This window comes from Castor canadensis, chromosome 13, assembly GCF_047511655.1.
Source record: "Castor canadensis chromosome 13, mCasCan1.hap1v2, whole genome shotgun sequence".
Lineage (NCBI taxonomy): Eukaryota > Metazoa > Chordata > Mammalia > Rodentia > Castoridae > Castor > Castor canadensis.
Genome location: NC_133398.1, coordinates 33,154,194 through 33,177,426, shown reverse-complemented (window position 1 = coordinate 33,177,426; position 23,233 = coordinate 33,154,194). Strand labels below are relative to the sequence as shown.

The window sequence follows — 23,233 nt, the reverse complement described above, 5'->3', positions numbered from 1 at the left end:
ATCAGATTCCTCCACTTATTGCCTATGGGACCTGTAGGATGTTATTTGACAACAGTGAGCTTTGTAAAATGGATGGGAAGCTCTATGTAAGGTAACATCTGTAACTGCATATCCTTTTGCTTCCCACCAACCCCAGCAGTCCTGCATTCATCTTTCTCTTGGTTCCCTCTGGCTCCTTACATAAAATTCTGCTTATGCCACCACTGATACCTTCAGACATTTTAGTATTGGAGCTTCTTCACTTCCTTTCCTACTGCTGAACCCCTTGAAGTCAATGTCCTAAATTACCTATTCCAGGCCAATGTAATCCTGTACTCTGCCTGCATATCCGTGTTTGACTGTTTCTAGGCTTCTCTCTATATATGATTGCATATGATTAAGGAAAGAATGAAGGTAAATGCTTGGATATTTGACATTATCTTAAACTCAGTTTGTCAAGCACATTAATAAAGTTGCATAACTAACTCTCCAAGAAAAGTGTTATTATTGATGAAAATGGATTTGTAGAAGAATTTGTTGAATGCATTACCAGTATTTGATATAGAGGGAGCTGGGCTTATAAGTACCCACAACAAGCATTCAAGCAAATTACATTCTGCTTGATTAGTATTAACTGGGTAAATCACATTTTCTCTAGAATCTTAGGTGCCCTTGTAACTGCTCATCAAGATGCAGTTATTTTCAGTCCAATTTGGGACCCTAATTCAACATTCCTTAAAAATGAAACCCATAGATATATTTTTTGAGTCTTGAAAATTTTTTTCTTTAAAAGAAAAATCAATACCCTAATCTAGTTGAGAAACCCTGCAGTGTCTGTCCTAAGTGGCTTAGCTCGTTGTTAAAGGGATGCTGAGGACACATAGAAGTGTCAAAGAATGAAATGCCAGGCAGGAGGGTTGAGGATTGTCAGATGTGGGAGGCCAGGCAGATGAAGACAAACATAAACAAATCCAAAGCAGAAAGGGAAAGTCAGTAGGTAGAGATGAGTATGTAGATAGAGCCACACTGTTGCTAGGAGCTTAGCTTCATAGACTGCAGTAGGGTTCTGCATGCATGCTTTGTCCAGTGTAAGGAGCAAAGGACATAGTGGATAAGTAGTGACCAACTTCAGCTATGAACAGAGTCCAGTTTGGCTTTCTTCTGATACTGATTGACAGCTTTGTGACACTGGATGCCTAACTACAATCTTATGGGTATCACTGAGTCTTCCCTAGTCATGAAGCAGATTTGAATACATGGACAGATTTAGGATTCAAACCAAGCAAAGTAAGGGGAAGAGGAAGGTGGATCTGCACAGTGAGAGGCAACTCTTGATCCCAGGATAGGGACTTCCTACCCTCTGCTCTCCCACCTGCTTCATGTTGGAGCAAGCTTCCTGGTATCAGTGAATTCATCCTTGCAGACATGGGCTACTCTCCAGAGCAAGCTGAGCCTCATCAGGAGCTGGTGAGTGCAGTGATGGAGAGCATTAGGATTCAGATAATTGGATTGATTTTTTTTTCTTGTCTTTTGTGAAAAAATTAAAGCTATTTTAAAATTTTACTTTAACTTTAAAAAGTGATAGTATTGAAATATCCAAATTTTTAGGAAGGAGTACTAAAAATATTTCCCTACTTCCTTGAGTATGAAAGTATCAAGAATACTGGCCAGCTCCTTCCTCTACCTGGAATCATTTTGGGCTGAGGGAGAGGAGGAATGTGGGCTATTTTTCTTCTGCCCTCAATTTATCAAGATGTGAAAGCTGATGACAGAGTTTGACTGCAGTGTAGCAAGCACTCCTCAGGCAAGTGTGGAAGTGTTGAGGTGTCCCAGATATAAATAATGCCAGGGCATCGGAGATACTGGGAAGCTGTGTGTTTTTAGTCCTGGCACTTTTGCTTTTGTGACTCAGAAAAAGAAAGCTGACTTAAAGAAGTTTTACCATCTGAGAAAATTAAAATTTTGTGAGTGAGTCTGGAATAGATATAATGTTTAAGTGCTCTGGACTTCTCAAGCATCATAGGAAAAGCTTAATATATCCTTTGATAGGTAGATGAGAGGTAACACTTTCTTCCTAGGAAGATCAGGATAAGTGTTTCTTTCCCCCACCCATACTTGGTAGACATCCACTTTCTTTTTTCTTTTTTGGTGGTAGTGGGGTTTGCTAGGCAGGTCCTCTAGTACTTGAGTCATACCCCAGCCCTTTTGCTTTTAGTTATTTTTCAGAAAGTCTTGAGTTTTTGCCCACCATGGGCCTTAGACTGCCATCTTCCTAATTACACCTCCCATGAAGCTAGAATCATAGGGACATACTACCATGCCTGACTTTTTCCATTGAAGTAGCGGCTTTTTAATTTTTTTGCCCAAGCTGGCTCCAGATCATGTTGCTCCTGATCTCTGCCTCCAGGTGTGCAGGTAGCACACAGGTGTGCATTACACCTGTGGCATTACAGGTGTGCATCACCACCCCTGGCCTCATTTTATCCTTTCAAAATCATTATCCTCAGTTGGTCTCTGTAAGTGCCGGCACCTACAGAATCTAAGTAACTTGGTTCAAGGGCACATAGTGTCTTGAATTTGAACACAGAATATCTGCCCAAAGGTTATATACCTTAATACTATCATTTTAATAGTGACTTTTAAAGTGTGAGAATTGGCAGCATTAGCATCACCAGAAACTTCTTAGAAACTCTAATTCTAGGCTCTATCTCCAAGTCCACTGAATCAGAAAATCTGGATGTGTGTTTTTTCATTTTTTTTTGGTTTTTTCCATGGATTGAACTCAGTGCCTTGCACTTGCTAGTCAGGTACTCCCAGCCCTTTTGCGTTAGTTCAGGCCAGCCTTGGAACATGATCCTCCTATTTTTGCTTCTCTACTAGGTGGGATTATAGGCGTGTACTACCACACCCAGCCACAGTCTGTGTTTTAAGAACCCCTGCCGGTGATTGTAATGCACAGTCATGTTTGAGAGAATCATTGTTGTACTTATCTCTGACAGGGAGGCTCCAAGGAAAATTGAAAAAGGAGTTTTTAGTGATTGTTAGAGATATTGAGATAGTGGTGGAGAATCCCAGCATGAGGGGATCCACAAAAGGCCTGACAGCAGAAAGGTGCATATTGAGAAAGGAAGGACTATCAATAATGCTAATAGGAAACAACCAAGGGGAAAAAGTAGTTGTGTTGTTTGGGCGTTATGGCCTCAAATGAAATCAGAATTGAAATTAGAAGTGTTTTATTTATGTCTGGCTTAGTGTAAATGAGTAGATCAGTTATAGAAGGGCAATCAGATACTTGAGGATTCGAGTTGAATTTTTTTCACACTCATTGTAGAAGATGGTGTTTGTCTGGAATCCAAGAGAGGGTCTCCTCTTTTCTCTGCAAATTAAAAAAAAACAAAAAACCAAAGTAGTCCATGCCGTGATGGTGATGGTGATTGTCTGAGTCGCCATGTGTCAGAACTCTTCACCGATAAAAAGAGTGCTTGTCATTGTATGCAAATTTCAACTAAATAAAGTTGATTTAAAAATGGGACCATGATCCTGTAGCAAGGAATGCATTCTTGTCACTGGAGGGGTCTGAGCAGAGGCTCAGTGACCCCTGGAGGGCTTCACACAGGAGCGAGAGGACTGCACTTCCCAACTCAGCATCCCTCCCTCCTAGACATTCCAGCATCATGGCTGTTGTGCTGTCAGCTCAGGCACTGCTATTGTAGGTAGAATGCTTTATTAATACATTTGATCTGAAATATCTTAAATTGACATGATTTTAGAAGGCATTAAATTTAGTGTAAGGCATAAGCCCAGAACGGTAAGTTCACTCACTGCTACCTGCTGCCAAACACAAGTGCAACAACTTCATGGTAGATGAAACCACACTGTAGTCTCATTCCCACAATATAGCAATTTATATTTATTGGATCAAGGGCATTTTACTTCTAAGGTAAATTTACATATTTTAAACAGAATCTTCAAGTTAGGGAGGGTTTTTTTTGGTTTGATTTTGTTTTTGTTTTTGTTTTTTTCTGTATCAAACTCAACATGACATGTAAATGCTTACTTAGATTTTTTTTTTTTCCTCCTGGAAAGTAGATTCATTTGGAGAATTACATGTTTGCATGTTTGAATGAATTTCAGTGTGAGATGCTTTTTGCTGTAAAGGTGCCACCCTTTTATTACCTAATAATTAAGTCCCCCTCTTTTTATCATGAAAGTGGATTTGTACTTTCGACATGGTTTATCAGCTGCTATTAATGAACTGCTATTAAGACTGCAAGGCTGCTGTACCCGAGGCCCTGATTACAGGAATTAAAATAGTGTGTGCTGGCTCCTACCGCGGAACAGCAGGGCGCTCACTCATAATTCCTTTGCATCTAGTCTCAGCAGGAGAAGATTGACAGCATTGCAGACCATGTCAACAGTGCTGCTGTGAATGTTGAAGAGGGGACCAAAAACTTGGGGAAGGTAAGACTCTGCTCCTGCTGACAAATCAATGGCACTCGGGCTCCCAGGAATCTCTAGTATTACCCAATTGATCCACACTCTTCAATGTTTCGGGAGCCAGCAATTAAGGAAATAAGGAAGAAATGACACATAGGTAGTGCAGAAAATCAATGGCTGTAATATTCTGCTCTAAGATTCATTCTATGAGGAGGGAAATTGTTTTCAAAGAAAATAAACTGGCCTCACTCCAAGGCATTTGCACAGGCCCAAGGAGAGGAGTGAGAGATGAGTGCAAAAATCCAATCACGCAAAAGTGTAAGGAGGTGACAGTACCCATGGAATGGGACCACCTATTTTCCATAGGATGTGGGTTTTAACCTGGGGTACATAGCATGGAATCATCTCCATGTAGTACCAAAGCTTTGATGGAGATCTGTGGCCACTGAAACTGTTTAAAGAAGCCAGCTAGTTAAGAGAATTGATTATTTTGCAAGTAAAATCGATTTGTAGTAGTCCACTCTGTGTAGCTCATTCCTCGAAGTTGTGCGATCTGGAGCGATTGCAGTACCTGTGGAATACTTTCTCCCCACAAGTACACTCTCTGAGGTTAATTATGTACCAAGAGTTAAAGAGGCATTGCCAGGAGTAATGAGAGGAAAATGCACATCACCACAGGCAGATATTCTCAACTCAATTTCTAAATTGAATTTTTTTTTTACAGGCTGCAAAATACAAGCTGGCGGCGCTGCCTGTGGCAGGTGCACTCATCGGAGGAGTGGTGGGGGGTCCGATTGGCCTCCTTGCAGGCTTCAAAGTGGCAGGAATTGCAGCTGCACTTGGTGGTGGGGTGTTGGGCTTCACAGGTGGAAAATTGATACAAAGAAGGAAACAGAAAATGATGGAGAAGCTCACTTCCAGCTGTCCAGATCTTCCCAGTCAAACTGACAAAAAATGCAGTTAAAAACCAAACTTCCATACTATTGGTGCGAAGGTCTCTAGTCTAACAAGCACCTTGCCGTTGCTGGACACCCAATCAGCTTTTGGAACCCAATGATCAAGGCAGTGGCTCTAGATGCCCATGTGGCATTGGACTGCATTAAGTGGATACCTTTTGTTTGTTGGGTGTTGATGGAGATGTTTGAAATGGAGGAGCCTGGGCTGAGGGTGTATGGTGTCTGGGAGGTCATGGTTAAAGACTGCCAAAGAGCAAACTTTCTGCCTGGAAATGTGAAAGCAAACTATAATTAAGGAATGAAGATGAGTAGAAATGACTGGAGACTTAAGACGAAGTGTAGGGTAGATTATTTAGGCCTGTTGCCAAAGAAGAGAATGGAGCCTTTCAGGTAGGGATATGTGAACTAACAAGAGGCAAAGGTGAGTCACATGGTAGAGGGCCACTTGGTGAAGCCCATCGCACTTCGATTCAACTATGTTTCTGGTGAAGGATGAAGAGTATAAGAAAATGGAAAGAGAGGCCCAGCTTCTCTTTCGGGTATCTTCATTTGTGACACTGGCTTCTTTTCTGAACTTCCCTCGATATGTCTTTAAGAGCACAGAATCTCACACAGTGGGACGAGACTTACTAAGCCAGCCAACATGCGCACTGTCAGCCCTAATGTATTCAAGATCCTGTGCCCTTTCGTTTCCTCCTTCGTAACTTCAAAAAGCTCTTCAGTTTGTGAGGTGAATTCTATCCAGGTGTAATGAGGATTTTTCTCATGAACTGCCTTTTTGCATTGTTTGACATCATTGTTCACCCCTTCCTGTAATCTCTTAAGTTAAAAAAAACAAAACAAAAACTTCCAAATGTTTCCAGCAATGTTAGAATTTGGGCTGAAAATGAGCAGGGGAAAGTGTGAGACCGTATCCTATCCTGGGGCACTTTCTTACTTCAGGGGCTGATTCAGTACCTGCCTCATAGGAGTCTCTGACCCTCAGTCATCTGAGAACTAGCTTTCTACCTCACTTCTGTTCTGTCCTTTTCCCAGGGTCTGTTGTCTCCTGTGCTTCCCTTCCCTTTTCACAGCTGCCATTTCTTCCTAAGGATAGTGTCATGCTCCCCTTTTCTCACATTCTAGATGATGACAAAGCCAGTGCCAAGACTCAGACCCAATGAAGGATTTGTGGTGCTAATCCAACACTTGATACTGACAGCAAGCATGGTCCAGCCCAAACCCAAGTCTGTCTCAAACAACAAAAAGATTTTAAATTTAGAGAATTTAAGGACAAGCAGCCTCACTCTGTACCCCCAAACTCATTTGCAATATGATGGAACCATCTGTTTTATTTGCTTTACTCTTTTTGAGGACAGAAATAGGCAACTGCACCCCATTGGTCAGGGGGCAAGTTGCAACAGAGGGCTGAATAGTTTGTCACTTAGCTTCTCTTGCTGAGTTTGCTTTTAATAACTTCTATTGATTGTTACCTTTTCACTTCTGTATCTAGTCTACAGAGATTGTTCACGTTTTTTGAATCTCACCAATGAATTCCTGTGAGATAAAGCACCATTTTCTTTTGATTATTAAATAATAGGAAAGTATCAAGTATTGTTATCTGCTTGCTTATATCTTTAACATAATGCCAAGAAATAAATACTTTGAATAATTATCAGTTTCTGCCCTGGTATCAGATATAGGATACTTGTAAGTTTGGGATAATTACTTTTGACTTCCACCTTTTTCTACGTTCTGGTCGTTACTGTTCCATTAACATATACTTTCAGTTCTGGACAGGCATCAGACCTTACCCAGACGTTTATTTAAACAACATTTTTAAACCTCAGTGGCAAGGGTGATGGTGATAGAGCCAGTCCAGCTTCATCAGCTGAAATTATAAATTTAGAACACAGTTATGTTCATGACCAAGCAGTGTCATTTAATTCCGTAATTTCCAATGTTCTACTCTTCTTCACCACTGCATAGTACTCTGCTCTGTCACCCCCAAAAGGGCCACACTTTTGAGCATACTGCCTTAGCAGTAGCATGAGAGACTAATAACAACCGGAAGGAGAGAGGCCTGTATCTGAAGCTCACATTGTGTTCTGGGATTTTGAATTTTTTACGGAGCCCGTGTGGGACCCCATTACATGTATGTTGTTGTATAAACCTTTGACTTCACTGGTCATCAGGAGTGGGATGTCACCCCAACAGTCTTCATGCTTAGTTAGGCAAGTTATAGTCCTTTAAAAAGTTTTATAATTTGGAGTTATTTAGAAATTGTATCTCATTTCCTCATAATAGAACCTAATAACCAACTTTTTGTAGAAATTGCTAGAAGTGTTTAATCAACTATTAGTGATATTCATATTAACTATAAAGTGCTTGTAAGTTAAATTAGTCAACATGACATAGAAACCGATCTTCACATTGAATGTAATGTCCTACAATGTCAAGTTAAATTTATCTTCTCTGTGCTTCCTGTCTTATTTTTACTGTGACAAGTTAGAAAGGAACACTCGTTAAGCTCTTAAATTAGTAGGTGCTTACTTGGATAAAAGCAGCACTCCTAAAGACTCTTTTGATGTAATAATCTGAGAATTTCTCTATACTGGCAGAATGGCTCAAGTGATAGAGCACCTGCCTGGTAAGCACAAGGCCTGGAGTTCAAACCCAGTACCACCAAAAAAAAAAAAAAAAAGAATGAAAGAAAAATGCATCAAAATCAGCAATAAGCACACTGCAGTACCTCTGTCCCATTATATGCAATGCATTCTGATGTTTTCATTGTTTTTTAAAATATGCCAGTTGTAGCCCACTAACTTGGTTTCATAACCTACAAAGGGCATTTAATGTTTATCAAATGCACTGTTTGCCAAGTGCCTCAATAGACACTTAACAGAGAAAATTAGATAATTTGCAGAGGGCTATTCCCCAACAAAGGGGTGAGGCTAAAATGTGAGTAGGTCTGTGAAACTAAAAACCACACTACTTGTGCTGAGCCATGCTGTCTCTACACAAAAGTGAAGTGGCTCATCTGTTCTGCCTCCCTCCGCTGCCCACACATCGTGTAAGGCAGGCTTGGAATTGCACATGCCATTTGGTCCTGTTTCTTCTCAATCTTCCAATTCCTCACAAAGCATCCAGCACTCAGAGTTTTTAAAGGTGGCTGTTATAGTGAGATGTGGTGCCGAATTTGGTCCTTGGACTGTAAATTTCAAGAGTTCCCATCCTGCTCACAGCCCTACACATTATTTTATATTCATAACTCATTATCATTGTTTAGTGCTTTTTATATAGTGTAAAATTAAGCTTTTCAAAAAAAGGGCTGAGAGCAAGGCTCAAGTGGTAGAACACCTGTCTAGCAAGTGAAGTCTTGGGGTTCAAACCCCAGTACTGCCAAAAAAAAAAGGAAAAAAAGAAACTTTAACACTTAAAAAATGATCATTACTCAGAATCAATTGCTTACCCTTGAAAATGACGCCCTTGGGAAGCCATGTGGTAATGCTAGTCTTACTCTAGTATTACTTAGGCCATTTTCAAAATTTCTTTTGGAATTGCCTCCAAAGACATGCTGCAAATCAAATAAGCCATGTCCATTTGTGTTGTCACAGACCACACTCCCTTGTCCTTGTGATCACTCTTGTCTTTCTCTGTTCTGCTTGTCTTATGCTGGCCTAGCTCTCCTGTTCATATCCACAGGGGCCCGTGACCTAGGGTGGCCAGAAAGGTGGTGCTGGTGCCGCTTCAAGCTAGCTGTGGTCCTGGAGCAAGGGCTCTGAGATTACACCAAACCCCATGCTGCACAGGGAGGCTCTACAGTCCACCACCTCCCTCTCAGGGCTGCCTGTCTGCCTGTAAGTGACCAACTGTTTGCATGAGTAATATCACTCACAAGAACCCGAGGAAACCTGGAGTATAAATCAGCATACATCTTCCTCCTGTGAAAGTGCAGACACCAAACCATTCTTTGTGTAACTTTAGAAATGAAAGGTGTGACCGGGTGCTGGTGACTCACTCCTGTAATCCTAGCTACTCACAAGGATCACGGTTTGAAGCAAGCCTGGGCAAATAGTTCCATGAGACCTTATCTCAAAAAAAACCATTCAACTGGTGGAATGGCTCAAGGTGAAGGCCCTGAGTTCTAGCTCCAGTACCGCCCCCCAAAAAAAAGAAAGGTGTGTCTCAGGGTCCCAGCTCCCCTTCATTGCTGCCACTGGATCTTTGGGAGGACAAAGAAAAGCCTTCGGAAAAGGTTTTCCTGTGACGTGAGATGTTTTCTCATCAATAAGAATGTGATTGTGGTTCTCAGGCACTTATGAGTGTTAGATGGCATTCTTAAATTATCAGAGGCCTAGTGAAAGGGAGGGTGCCTCCCCTTTGGCCTAGGTTAATGTACAACGTTCAGGTTCTGTTTGTGGTTTTTATTCTAGCAAGTGGTTCTATTTGAATCCATTAATTTGACACCCTTTTGCAGAGAAATTTCTAGGGTATTATAAATAATCAATGATTGAAGATCCACATAATATCTACATTACTACCCTCAAAGAAATTAGTTTATGGTGACAAAATACATTATGCAATATTAATGAAACAGGTAAATTGAAATAAAAAGTGTCAAAGACAAATGAGTTGCCCAGGATCACTAAGCTAGTTTGCACAAGATCTAGGATTATACCCACGGCAAGATCTAGAGGGAAAAAAATCCGTGAAGTAATTTCAGTTTTTGTTAGGCCTTCTCAAGTTGCTGAGGCTTGGAGTCTTTCAGCCTAGCTTCAACATTCCAAATCAGGCAAAAAATATATATATATTTTTTCCACTAGAAGAAATTGCATTCAATTTCTTAACCTTCAAAACATCAGTCTTGTCCCCTGTGCAGCTGATAGCCAAAGCCTCTGGATCCTTCTCCAACAGTGTCAGCGCTCCAGCCTTGAGTGGACCATGTCCAGCCTCTGTGAGAAACCTCACTAACAATTGAGAAAGATATTCAATAGAATTCTTTTTTCATACACTTCTTGAGTATTCTAGATTTTCTTCTTTTAAAGTTAACTACTAAGATGTTTTACTTAAGTTTCGTTAATTAAATGCCCTAAAGGTATTTTCCACTTACTGTTAAATCTTCAGTGTCATCAAAGGTCAGCAGAAGAAAAGGCTCCATGCTGAGAATTTTGTAAACTTTAATGCTTGCAGAATTCATTTGTCATCTATTCTGTTGCCGAGTGGTGCTTGAATAAGGAAACACTGCAATAAAATTCACTTGCTTAACACATATGTAACTGAATTCCTGTTTGTGTTGAGTGCTAGGGTCATCCCTATAGAATCTATCCTCACTAGCCATGCAGTTACCTAAAGCAAGTAAGTCACAACAAACCATGGGAAGTACACTAAAACAGTGTAGAGAGTGATCATTATGCTAGTCGCCTGTACAGAGGCACACTCTAGAGGTAAGTACACTGTCAGCTAAGTAACCACCCAAGGTCAGCTAGTTATGTAGCTTGTGGCTGGACTCATGTGCAGTAGATATAATTAGGTTGGACGCCAATTTGGTCTATATTGGAATAAAACTGCTGTATTGAGCAGCCTGGCGGTAGAGGCTGGCTGGCTGGCTGGTGGCCGCAATGGATAATAAACCATATAAACCTCCCTCCTGGCTCTCTTTGAACTTCAGTTTGCACAGCTCAAAGGATCTACCTGCTCGGAACAGGGTGTTTGACCCACAATTGGCCTAGTGCAGCAGGATTCGCAGCAACCCCATCTGGAGTCATAGACACCCCTGCGGATGAAGGGTTGCAGGAGGGGTGGCAATGGCAAGCTTGCTAGCAGCATGGGCCCCACCCCAGGCATGGCCACCCACCTGCCTGCTGGAGGAGACACCTACCTTAGTGGTGAGATGCTAGAGGAAAGCAAAATACCAAAACAGCCCCTGATATGGTGGTCTAGATGTTTCTTACAGAGTTAAGAAATGCTACAGAGAAGACTCCAGGACAAGAAGATGCCTTGGAACTGCGGATCCAGGCTCGGTAGGTTTGCCAGCACCCCAGCAATGTCTGATAAGAGGAAATGCCTGAAGTCACATTCTGTGCCTAGCCGGTAGTAATTCAAAAAATGAAGCAGCAGTAGCCGAAGGTGCTGGGGGTCAGGTGAATGACAGAATTTACAACTTACCTCCCCTACACATAGGTGAAGTTAATGGAGTTGGATAAACAGTTCTGGCAAAGGACTGGAGAGCCATTGGCAGCATGGTTGCTATGCTTGTGGGATGCAGGGGTGGATAGAAGGATGCTTTCGGCTCAGGAGATATTTGCAGCTAGCCTTGAGACAGAGGCTACTGAAGAGTTCTCAGTCTGGGCAAGGGAACTATTCTGTTAAGTTGGGTTATGGCTGCTTCCTGGACTGGGAACATACAGGAGATTTACCTGAGGTCCTTAAGTAAATGGCAGTCATACATGCACCTGATCCAGATACGCAAGAAGTGAGTATATGATGGCTATGCTCAGTCAGCGTACCATGGACCAGGTGATGAAAATGTACAGTCGTGTAACTCCTGGATGGCAATGATCGCACCCCGTGTGGGGAGGAGCCGCACGTGAGCAACAATGAGGGTGAGGGTAAGGCAAATGCCATGGTGGGGAGACAAGCCTCACCCCCAGGGCCTGACCAAACCCAAGGTAGGGAGGAACAAACAGGTGTTTCAACCCTCCTCACCTCACCTCGCTGCTTCTCCCCACAGCCAGACAAACTATGATCCTGGGAGTTTCAAGGCCGTCAGTGTATGAGGTAGACAGTAATGGTGAAGGCCAGCTATGCTACTGCAGATGTCAGAGGCTTGACAGCAAAGGCAGAGCCCAGAGCAGAGGCGCTCAGCAAGGGTTTGCCTGGGAACAGGACTGAAACGCTGAGAAGGCTGAGGAGGGGATCTTAGCAGGCCATGTGTCTCGGGGCTTCGCAGCCCCCCACTGAAGCAGATGCTGTACGGTGTCTGGGACAACTGCTTTTGCCTCAGTGCTCTGGATGGTCCACTGAGGGAGAAAATTCCAGGGGGGAACCAGGCAGATGTGGACAAGAATGGGGCATTGGAGTCCCTGTTCACCCACGGAAACATGTCAGCTGGGCTGTAGAGAAAGCAACAGTGGGCAGGGACTAACCACATAGTGACAACAGAGACAAAACAAAGTGGAGCAGAGGATGCAGCAGCCGCAACCGCAGAAGCAATACAGTCACAACGGCAGGGGCAAGCACTGAAGAGCTACATCCAGAAAGTCAAGAGCAGTTCACCTTTCTTAACAATGGACTTTGTGTTGCATTAGAGCTGTTGGCATAACCCGACCTTTTGTAATGGGTGATGATGGCTGTCATTGGTGGAAGCCTTCTACCCACTGTGTAGTTCTCTTGCAGATTTGGAGAATGCGAGAGCATTTGAAGTAATGCAGATGGAAGATCAATGACAAGAAGTTGCAAAGGCCTGACTTGTCAGTCAAGTTCTTGAGGGTTATCCAATTGGGTAAGCTTGAAGTGATTCCTGGTGCCTTCGCAGATAAGGTTCAGGCTTAACCTGTGCCCACAGCAGTTAAACTGCATAGGTCCAACCTTTTAACTGTTTATGTACATGGGACCCTTAGGGGGATGAATGGGACCTGTGGCCAGATAGTTTTGGGGCTCTTGGGCGATTGGCAGGCCTTTATACCCATCTGGCACAGCTAGCAGGAGCCAGATGGGACTAGATAGAGGAGGCAGAGATTGCCTTTAGAGCTGCTAGGAGAGTAGTAGAAACTGCATGGGTCCTACATGTTACTGACCCTTGTACCCTGTGAGCAGGATGTACATGTAACCTTTTAGGGGTTGAATGTGCCTGTGACAGAGAGCTGGAAGACTGCAACAATCGATTGGGTTTCTGTTGCAGCCATGTAAAGGAACAGATAGGATGCTCCCTTACTGAGTAGTTGGCTGCAATGTGTAGCACTTTGTTAGCATCTGAGGCCATTACTGGCCCTGCCCCTGTGACAATGCACACAACCTATCATATCTCATGATGGGTAACAGATCGTGTGACCAAACCCCACTGTGGCACAGAACACACTCCCACCCTTGCCAAATGGGAGGTATATTACAAGAGGGAGACATTATCTGCTAGTCCCCTACAAGCTAAATTACAGGCCGTGTCAGGCCCAGAGTTGAACACTGATAAGCCTTTAGAGAGGGCTGTACCAGGTGCTGGACTTGTACCTAGTTCTTTTGAGGTCAGTTCGGCCCCTATACTGGCAAGTCCCTGGTATATGGACAGCTCCTGCTGTGGACAGCCGGCTGTACAGACTGCAGTGACACCACAGCCAGGCACAGACACCATGTGATATGATGGTAAAATAGGTCACAGTAGCCAATAGGCCACACTGTGAGCAATGTGGCTTATTATAATGAACCTGGTCTGTCATCTGTCTATGAACAGTTGGGCTATGTACTGAGGACTTACAATATGGAGCGCCTCATGGTAAGCCACTGGGTGATTGATGGCTCACTGCCCCTTGTGGGGGCAAGCGTGTGGCAGGGTCTTTAGACAGGTGACTATATGTTATGTAGCTGGGGATATGCCCCTGGCTTCATGGAAACAATGAGGCTGACATCGATGCCTCAGGGCCTAAGATGGACACTGATGCTCTTAATGTAAATTTTAAAGGCCCCACCCTGACAGAGGATCTCTCCAAAAATGATAGCACCCCTGGTGGGGGCAAACCTAAATGGTGGACCTCCCTCACGTCATCATGCCATTCTGTTGCTGCTGTCACAGTAGGCAGTGCCTGCCTGGTCTGTTGTTGTGACCTACGGGAAAATTATTCATGTAGATTATATGGTGATTACATTAATAGGGGTGGGTTGTAGGGAAAGTGATTATTAAACTAATCGCCTGTGCGCAGACGCACTCTAAAGGTAAGTACACTGTTATAAGTAACCACCCAAGGTCGGCTAGTTATGTAACTAGTGGCTGGACTCACATGTGCGGTAGATGTAATAATTTGGTTGGACGCCACTTTGGTCTATATTGGTATAAAACTGCTGTGCTGATGGCCTGGGGTGACGATGAGCGCAATGATGTAAGCTGCTGCTGCTGCTGCTGCTGCTGCTGCTGCTGAGGGCTGGCTGGCTGGCTGGTGGCCGCAATGGATAATAAACCATATATACCTCCTCCTGGCTCCTGTTTGGACTCCAGTCTGCATGAATCAAAGAACCTACCTGCCTGGAGCAGGGCATTTGATTCACAAACAGGAATGAACAAAGTAATACAAGGCCATAAAGAATGGAGGGACTAACTACTTGGAAAAGAAGGGGAAGACTTTGCGGAGGAAGGTATTTGAGCAGAGCCTAGGAAGGATATGCCTAATTGAAGAGGGGCAGGAGGCTTCAAGTGGCAGAGAGATTGTATGCCCAAAGGATCCAAAGCACAAAAAACATAGTGAAAACCAAGGAAATAAATAATCAACAAGAGAAAACCAAGGAATTGAATGTAGCTGATCAATGAACCTGGTTAGATGGAAAGACGGATTAGGGTGATAATATCTGTTTAAAATTTAATGATTCTTTGTTTAAAGGAATTGATGCTTTGTTTTGTGTCAGAGAAGACTGCTTACAACCCTCTGAGTTCCTCATAATAAACCTCACATTTGCTGGAGTTTTTGGTGTATTTGTCCTCCTTTCTCACCTGTAAACAACCATCTGTGCTTCCCTGTCTTTTTGTGAGATCCCATTTAGTAACGAATGCCCACTTTCTACTTATCATTCCATCACTATTGGGAACCCACTGAGAAAACAGTCTGGAAATCTTTTAGTGTCCAAGACCTTCACAATCCAGCTGTCTATCTATCTTTTTTTGGCAGTACTGGGGTTTGAACTCAGGACCTCACAATTACTAGGCAGGTGCTCTACCACTTGAGCCATGCCTCCAGCCCTTTTTGCTTTGGCTATTTTTTCAGATATGGTCTTACTTTAATGCCCTTTCTAACCTGGACTGGAACTCACGCTTCCTGCTGAAGCTGGGATAATTGCACATGCTCCCACACCCAGCTTTCCCTGTTGAGATGGGCTCTCACAGGCATGAGCTACTGGTGCCTTGCTCTAAGAATTTTTTTTTTTAAACTGGACTAGAGTTTGATCTCAGGGCCTTGTTGTTGCTAGGCAGGTACTTTACCACCTGAGCCATACCTCCAGCCTAAACCACGAGTGTTTCTTGATCACTGCAATTCAGTGGGTCCCATTTTCACTTGTGGTTAATTCTGTAGAGACAACACTTTTTCCTTGGCAGTAGTATGATTCCCCAAGTAGATAGTAAGCTTTTTCAGGCCAGGGATTGTATTGTCTGCTTTCTGGAATATTAGTGATGAGAAGACAAAAGGAAATTACACTCCCGTGAATGGTTCTCAGATGATGAGCGATGACATCATAGCCTGCAAGTTCTACTGTCTTCTGGGAACATGTATTAGTGTGTAATAGCCTTCTAAGATACATCAAATCTTTGCTTAGTTCCTATATTAATAGGGATGAAAGATGCAACAAAAGAAGTCTGGAAAGCATCCAAGACTTGGAAGTCATGAAAATCTCAGAATTTGGAGGTGAAGACATTTCTCTTTTACCAATTAAAAGTCATAACTTGGAAGAAAGAAGATACAGGACTCGAATCACTGGGGAAATGTGGAAAATATTCAGATCAATTTATCTGCTGTCTAATCATAGCACTGGCAGCATTAGGAGACCCAGGAAGGATTTGTAGATGTATGGAGTAGCATGAAACAGGGTGTAGCAGCAGGAGTGCAATGGCTCTGTCAGGCAAGCAGAGATGGGAATTAGGTAAAGGCAAGGCCAAATTTAAGAGGTAGGTATTTAACAGGATTCAAACCAAGGGCTCGAATGCTAAGGTTCAGATAGATACTTATCCCACCAAACAGCCTCTCAAAGTGTTTGGCATTAATTGTTCACAGTTCTTCTATTGATTTTCTTGTTTATAAAATATTGCTGTAACTTAACTGTGGACAGTTAAGTAAGGACATCCTTACCCTCCTCCCCTGATGCCTTGCCTGCCTCACAGGGTGATCACAGGGCTGAAAGAATTAATTTATGCTAAGTACCCACAATGATTCCTGATCCACAGTTAACAGTACAAATGTTTGTGGCTATTATAACTATTACAATTATTTTCCCCAAAAGTTTAAAGGAAGTGTGCATTAATGGATAAGTAACCTGTACCTATAAGAACAGTGAAAATAGTGTTAGAAGCCACTAAAATGGAGACTTGAGAAAAACATAAATTCTTTGATTTTATAAAGGTTATTGAATAGGGGTATAATGATAGTGCTTGGCAGAAAATCTTGTTTTTTTTATTACGAATGAAATCCAAGCCTGAGAATGTGTAAAATATGGTCAGGAATAGGGTGATCATACATCCCAGTTTGTCTGGGACAGTCCTTATTTACATCTGTTGTCCTAGTGAAATTAATTATGCTACTTTACTCTCTCAAATGTTCTAGTTTGGATGAAAAACAATTTACACTATCACCCTAGTTATAAGGGCAATGAAAGGGTGGACAATAAAAGTGTGTTTTAAAAGAATTTACTTCTAGACTTGAGTTAAAAATATGCCAACCAAGGTTGGTGGGAATTCGTGTGTGACTATAAATGAACCAAAAGATAGAAATGTGCCAGCACAGAGCCTGGACAAAAGTCTAACATTTAAGGGATAAAGTTAGATTCTAGAAGCCATAAAGCAGGAATTTTTCCTTTGGATCCTACAGAATTCTGATATGGACTGTGAGATGGAGTTTTAAATTAGAAAACTAGGCTCATGATGAAGCCAGAGTTGATGCCCTCCTCTGTTAACCTGTGTGTAGTTAGGAATGCCATGTTTTAATCCTGCTTCCTGGGCAGTCAGTAGTTTAGGTTTCCTAAATGGATCTAACCCTACCTGTGCAAGTTTACCTGTGCCAAGGGAGGGCCTAGAGCTTTCTCCCTTGCAGTCATCCTAATACACACGACACCTGAGAGGCAAGAATGTCATCATTTATGGGTGGCCAAGTTGGGAGATTTACTACTATGGAAAGAAACATAGTAGCAGCCTCCAATAACAGTTCTCTCCTAGGGAGAGAAGTCTTATATAGGTAGAAGGACCAGATCTACTTTTGTAATGGTTTTTTCAAGATAGGGTCTCACAAACTATTTGCCCAGGCTGGCTTCAAACTGTGATCCTCCTGATCTTTGCCTCCTGAGTAGCTAGGATTACAGGCGTGAGCCACTGGCACCTTGCGGATGGAGCTCTTTCTGTTCCTGGTCAAGAAACCCCTTCCTCTAGGCAGGGTCCTGATTTTCAAGGTTGAACACACCTTCATGCTCCCTTGCTCCATGTAGCTAACCCGCACCACAACACGTACATTCTACTATGACCATCTTTTTACTCACCTGTTTTGCTCCTTCATTCAACTTTTTCTCTACAATGATAGGGCAGTCTCTTGTTAATTGCTGAATCTTTAGCCTGGTAACAGTTCATACTTACTCAATGGTAAGTATGTATGTATGGTGTTTTTGAAAAGCACACATGGCATTTTTATCAACACACTGTAGTCTGTCTTTCCATGAGAATGACTAAAGTAGGGGTTAGAGTTACTTTACAGATAATGTGCAAAGTTCATGAGAAAATTTCCAGCACTTCACTGGACTCTGCATTGCCCAAGAGAACACCTGAGGGTCATTCTGATAGTTGTCTCTTTGGGTTGGTATGCACTCTAAGACTATTCTACAAAAGAATTCTTGAGACCCCCAAAGCCAGTTTAGCAGATAGGATAAAAGGTGACTGGATTCTGGATTTACCCAAACATGTTTGTGATTGACAAAATCATCAGGTAGGTAAGATTTGCATATTAGCTGGTATACTCCAGTGATGGTGGTAGTTTCTTGTGTTTAATTCATTTGTTCACTTACTTAGCATAATTTGGCTTTTTTTTTTCATCAGATTTCCTGAACACTTCCGTGTACCAAGCTGCTGGGAATGCAAAGATCGAGTTCCCTGTTTTCTTTATAATCTGCACACATGCTGATAAGGAAACTCTTAACTATTGAAAGCACATTTGGGGTCCTGGGGGCACAGGGCTGGTGGTTTTTCTAAGCACTGAAAGATGAATAGGAAGAATGGGAAAGGGTACTTGTGAGAAGTCATTTGTAAGCTGCACTTTTCCTCTTCCAGAATTCAAAGCCCCTTGTCTTTGGGCAGGCCAGTCTTTCCTGCTGTGTTCTTCAAGAGGGAACTTTGGTGCTTCAAGGAAAGCCTGGCTTTGAGTTATCAGCACATGGACTGTTTCCCACTCCAAGTCTAATGCAACTAAAAGATGTGGAAAATAACTTTAAACCCAGAAAAGCTAGTGACTGTGGTCATCTGTTCTGAGTAAAATGTTCATAATACATATTTATGACACTGAATTAAGAAAAAGTCTCAAATATATAAATTTTTATAAATATAGTTTTATTACTCAGAAATACATACAAAAATTCAAACACAGCTAAAAAACAGTTGCTAAGCAAAGGTCCTATCCAACCTGTTTCAATGAACACATAAATCACTTATAATCAGATTAAACAACTTAAGTTCTGAAACAACTTAGTGCCTTCAGGGTCTTTAAATATTGGGTTTAAAAACTGGTGTTTTGTTTTTTATGCCTATTTAACTCTTCCCCCAAACACAGACTACTAACATTTGTTTGGTTCATGGAATTTTATTTTGGAAAAGTAGCTAAAATCATTAACTATAATTATTTTGAAAACCAGAATACTATTTGCTCATTTCCAGTCTTCTGTCACCTTATATTCTCCATGGTTTCTCAAAACTCCCCAAACATTGTGAACAGAAAGCATTTGCAACTTCCCAGTAGCTCTCTAGGATACAGAAATGTAGGCTTAACAGCACTGAAATAATTTAAAGTAGCAAGTTTTTTTTTTAGCTTTTCATTTTGCAATTTTGTATCATTTTATTTTTTGCCCAACCAGACCATATCTATTTGTCAAATGAAAAATAAAAATTGAGTTATTCTGCTTTTTCTGTCAATCCATTTACTTTACTCATTTTTCTTTTTGCCTTGACCAGTTTGGTTTTTTTTTTTTTAAAGCTTTCTTGGCAACTTTTGCTTTGCTATAAATTTAAGTTCATTAGGAGCTTTACCGTTTCAAACTTTTATGTTTCACAGTCCTTTTTGCAGCTGTTATCACACCAGCTCCTTTCTTTTGCACTTGATCTCTGACAGCCTGACTTCATCAGTATGCTCTACGAGACACTTTTATTTTTTGAGGCCTATTTGCTATGTTCTACTACATTCCTTTAACTTTAAATTTTTTTGAAAAAAAGAAAAAGTTTCATCTTTTTTATGGTCCCTCTCATGACTGGAAAAATGTTGAAAAACTGGAAGAGGGAATGGGCAGAGAGGCAGAAAGGAAAGCTTCTGGTTTTGCTACTGAAGCATGTCCTTCAGTAGAGTCTACCATCCTCTGCAGCCACAGCTGGGGAGCCTGCGGCCTGGGATAGAGTGGAAAAGCTGATACTTCTACCATACGGTTCTCTGAGTCAGGTTCAGAGGGAAGTCTAAGTTGGGATTTGCTTCCACAGTCTTCTTTCTCAAACCGAAAATGAACGTGCTTCCCAACTGAAGATCTGTTAACAGATCCCTGTACAATATACAGCAGTTTGGCATATAAACTACTTGTGTGACCAGCTCCATTTTTTTCTCTGACCTCCTTTCTCATTTCTTCCAACCTCCAGTGTGCTAGCCCTGCTACAAGAATGTCTTACTTTCTTTAGTGCATGATCCCATTTCATACCTTTGTTGACTATTCCATCCACCCAGATCCCCACTTCCTGAAGAACACCTATTCATCTTTTAACAACACAAATGAAACAATCTCCTCAATGAAATCTTTGGAACTCAGTGATCCTTTATGCCAGTCACATTAATCTCTATTTTCTTCTACTTATACATCTGAAACACCTGTTACTGTTTCTATATCCATCTTCCTAGTAAGACTATACGCAACTCTAGGGCAGAAATTATGCTTTATTCATCCGTGTATCCTCCATCCCGTATTATAGCACTAAAAATCTGGCTTCAGTAAATGTTGACTGAACTATTTCACTCTGACTTCCTTCAGTTCTAGTTCGATTCCTGGGATCCAGACAATGCCAACCCATTGACTACCTAGACGGCTTTCAGACCCCAGTCTTCTCCAAGCCAATCAGCCTCTCTTTAAAACCTCTTAGCTGTCCTCTACGCTGTCATTCCACGGACTACACTTGAGCTTGTTAATGACTTTTTATAAAACTGGGCACCAAGTCCCGATGCACATGTGCTGAGCACCCTCAGGGGGTAAAAAATTCAAGGTCACTTTGCTTCTCATTCATTCAATAAACACTTGATGAGGATTACTTAAGTGTCCAAAAGTGGTAGGCACTAGAGATACAAAAAATTTGGTATCCTGTCCTCAACGGCTTCATAGTTTAGAGAAGATCATGACAGGGCAGGACTAACGTCTAAGTACCAATGTATATGAATGTTAAAGAATGCACCCTCAAGTCCACTCACTTTTCAAGCAACCACTTTGTTATCTTGTATCACATTGAGCTTGTGTTCCTTGAAGCCTTTTTCCTGATAACTACTCACAAGCCAGCTCTCTATAACCCAATATTTGAGTAATAACTTTTATAATTTTGTCAAGGCTCATTATGAGATTAAAAATTTATTACAGTTAATTGCATGTGCTGCTTTTGGTCTTTAGTGTTAGCTTGTTAAATATTTGTGAATTTTCATCCCGACCTTTTCAGATTTGGTCCACTTTCTGACCTGGAGACCACAACTCTGACTTCATTTAAGTTACTGATTAAAAGCAATAAAGAGCACAGAAGGCCCAACTTCTAAAAAGCTCTGTCCTACTTTTCTCATCATAACCCAGTAAAATATTCTAAACATGCCCTTATCACCTTGCTAACATTATTTATTCTCAATAAAACTATGGAGACTGTTGATAAATCATGCATAACTAAGAATTGTAGGCTGATTTTTAAAAATAATAATTATTAAATATCCATTATAAATATTTATTGTATTTTAAAAGGATTGGATGTTACATATATTACATACTACATATAATGGCACGTCAACATTTTAAGCTCAAAAATAATATTTCCCCAAACTGGGATTGACTATTCCCCAAGTATAAAATGACCCTTAGCCTATAGCACCAGCCCAGACCCAGAGGAAAGCCAATTTTGAACCTGTCTGTCCTCTGGCATTGGGATTCCTGATATGACACTGAGAGTCGTCTCCCTCTGCTTTTATTCCCTGGCAGTATTTAGGCCTGGCACAGGGACCACCTGACTATACACTGCTGGCCTGGCAAAGCAGGGAAGCTAGAGGGGGAAGGTCCTCTAACAATTTTACAATGGCAAAAAATTAAATATGTATGCTCCTTACTGTCTTTATTTTTGATCTATATAACTATAATGACTCTATAAGCTAGAAGGAGGTTTTTAATTACTGAACTACAGTTTCTCTGCTGGTTTTTTTCTTTGGAAACTGAAGTCTCATGATGGGAGGAGCCTTAAAAGCTATTCAGTTGAACACTAGTAAACTGCTCCACCACTTTAGGTCTAATTCATTCGGTTTTAAATACCATCCATATGCCACTTTCTTAGACAAACACATAGAAATTTAGTAATACTCTTCATTTTCCTTTTAATTCATAAGGACATTTCTGCCAAATGTTCTGGCTTATGGCTCTCCTCCTCTTCATAGTATGTTTAAGTTATATGTTAAGAATCCAAAAAATACCACTATGGAGTTTTCATAAGTAATACTCAACCAATCAGTAAAAGACAGTGCACAGTGTGAAAATTTTAATTTATTCCCCTCCCAAGTATCCAGAATATATATCCCCTTAGCTTTCAGAAATGTGATAATGAAAATACCATATGAGAAGATCATATGAGAAGAAAAGAAAGAAAAGCACATATTACACAGGAAACATCCCTAAGTTCTCCCTACCCTAGTAGTGCAAGTTCATGGTCTGTTTCTGGCAATGTCATCTTTCACTTGACTTATAAAATTTGTACAGGACAGATTTAAAGAGAAGATGGGCCTCTGGTTTTTATTTTTTTCAACCTTGGCAGATTTTTTAAAAGAGGCTATATTAAATGACAATGCATTTTGAGTCGGGGGGGAAAAATTAAAAACCCAAAACTTCTTTCAGTTTATTCAAAATAAAAATACACATAGAATTATGAAAATATAGGTTTACTATTTCCACCACGTAAAGTCGATGCTGCTGTTGGAAGGCTTGCAAACTGTTTTTCAAGTTTTTAAAGCTCATCTCGATCCCTCAATAAAGTGTACCTATATTCGCTGGGTGCTAGTTTCTGGAAGGAGCTCTCTGGAGGACTGCTTGGTACATCTTGCTCTTGCTACAAAAGAAAGAATAAAGCATCTTTGCACCAATATATTTTATGGAGTTATAATACTTTAATAAGAATCTTACATCAATGGTAGTTGCCTTATAATTATTTGCTTATTAATCCGTAAAAGATAGTAATCATGTGCCAACACAGCATTGTTTAAATCTTGCTTTCCTCATTTCAAATTCCCTTACTTAGACTGTCCAGGGCAGGGTTGCTGCAGGGCCATTGACCTTGGGACTGTAGCAGTTTTCTGAGGTGTGGAGGAAACACAAAACTGGACACCCAAGTGTATTCCTAGAAAATGCCGTTGAGGCAGCACAACCCTAGTTTTGCCCAAACCCTTTATTCTTACGAATAGTTGCTTAGAGAATGAAAAGCACCTACTCTGTTGATATGGTTGTTATTGATCAATTAC

At 41.4% G+C, this 23,233-nt stretch overlaps 2 protein-coding genes across 5 annotated transcripts in view; one reads left to right on the top strand and one right to left on the bottom strand.

The window, feature by feature from the left end:
• Positions 1-10,623, top strand: part of Stx17 (syntaxin 17) — a 59,487-nt gene extending 48,864 nt beyond the window's left edge. For all 4 annotated transcript variants that reach the window (XM_074051382.1, XM_074051381.1, XM_074051384.1 and 1 more), the window contains exons 7-8: positions 4,354-4,440; positions 5,141-10,623. In XM_074051382.1, coding sequence (XP_073907483.1) covers positions 4,354-4,440; positions 5,141-5,380 — 327 coding nt within the window. In that variant the 3' untranslated portion in view covers positions 5,381-10,623. The remainder of the gene's footprint in view (positions 1-4,353; positions 4,441-5,140) is intronic.
• Positions 10,624-19,424: 8,801 nt separating this feature from the next.
• The window catches only part of Erp44 (endoplasmic reticulum protein 44), an 88,765-nt gene continuing 84,956 nt past the window's right edge, over positions 19,425-23,233 (bottom strand). The window contains exon 12 of the mRNA XM_020166889.2: positions 19,425-22,824. Within this exon, the coding sequence (XP_020022478.1) occupies positions 22,723-22,824 (102 nt within the window). The 3' untranslated portion in view covers positions 19,425-22,722. The remainder of the gene's footprint in view (positions 22,825-23,233) is intronic.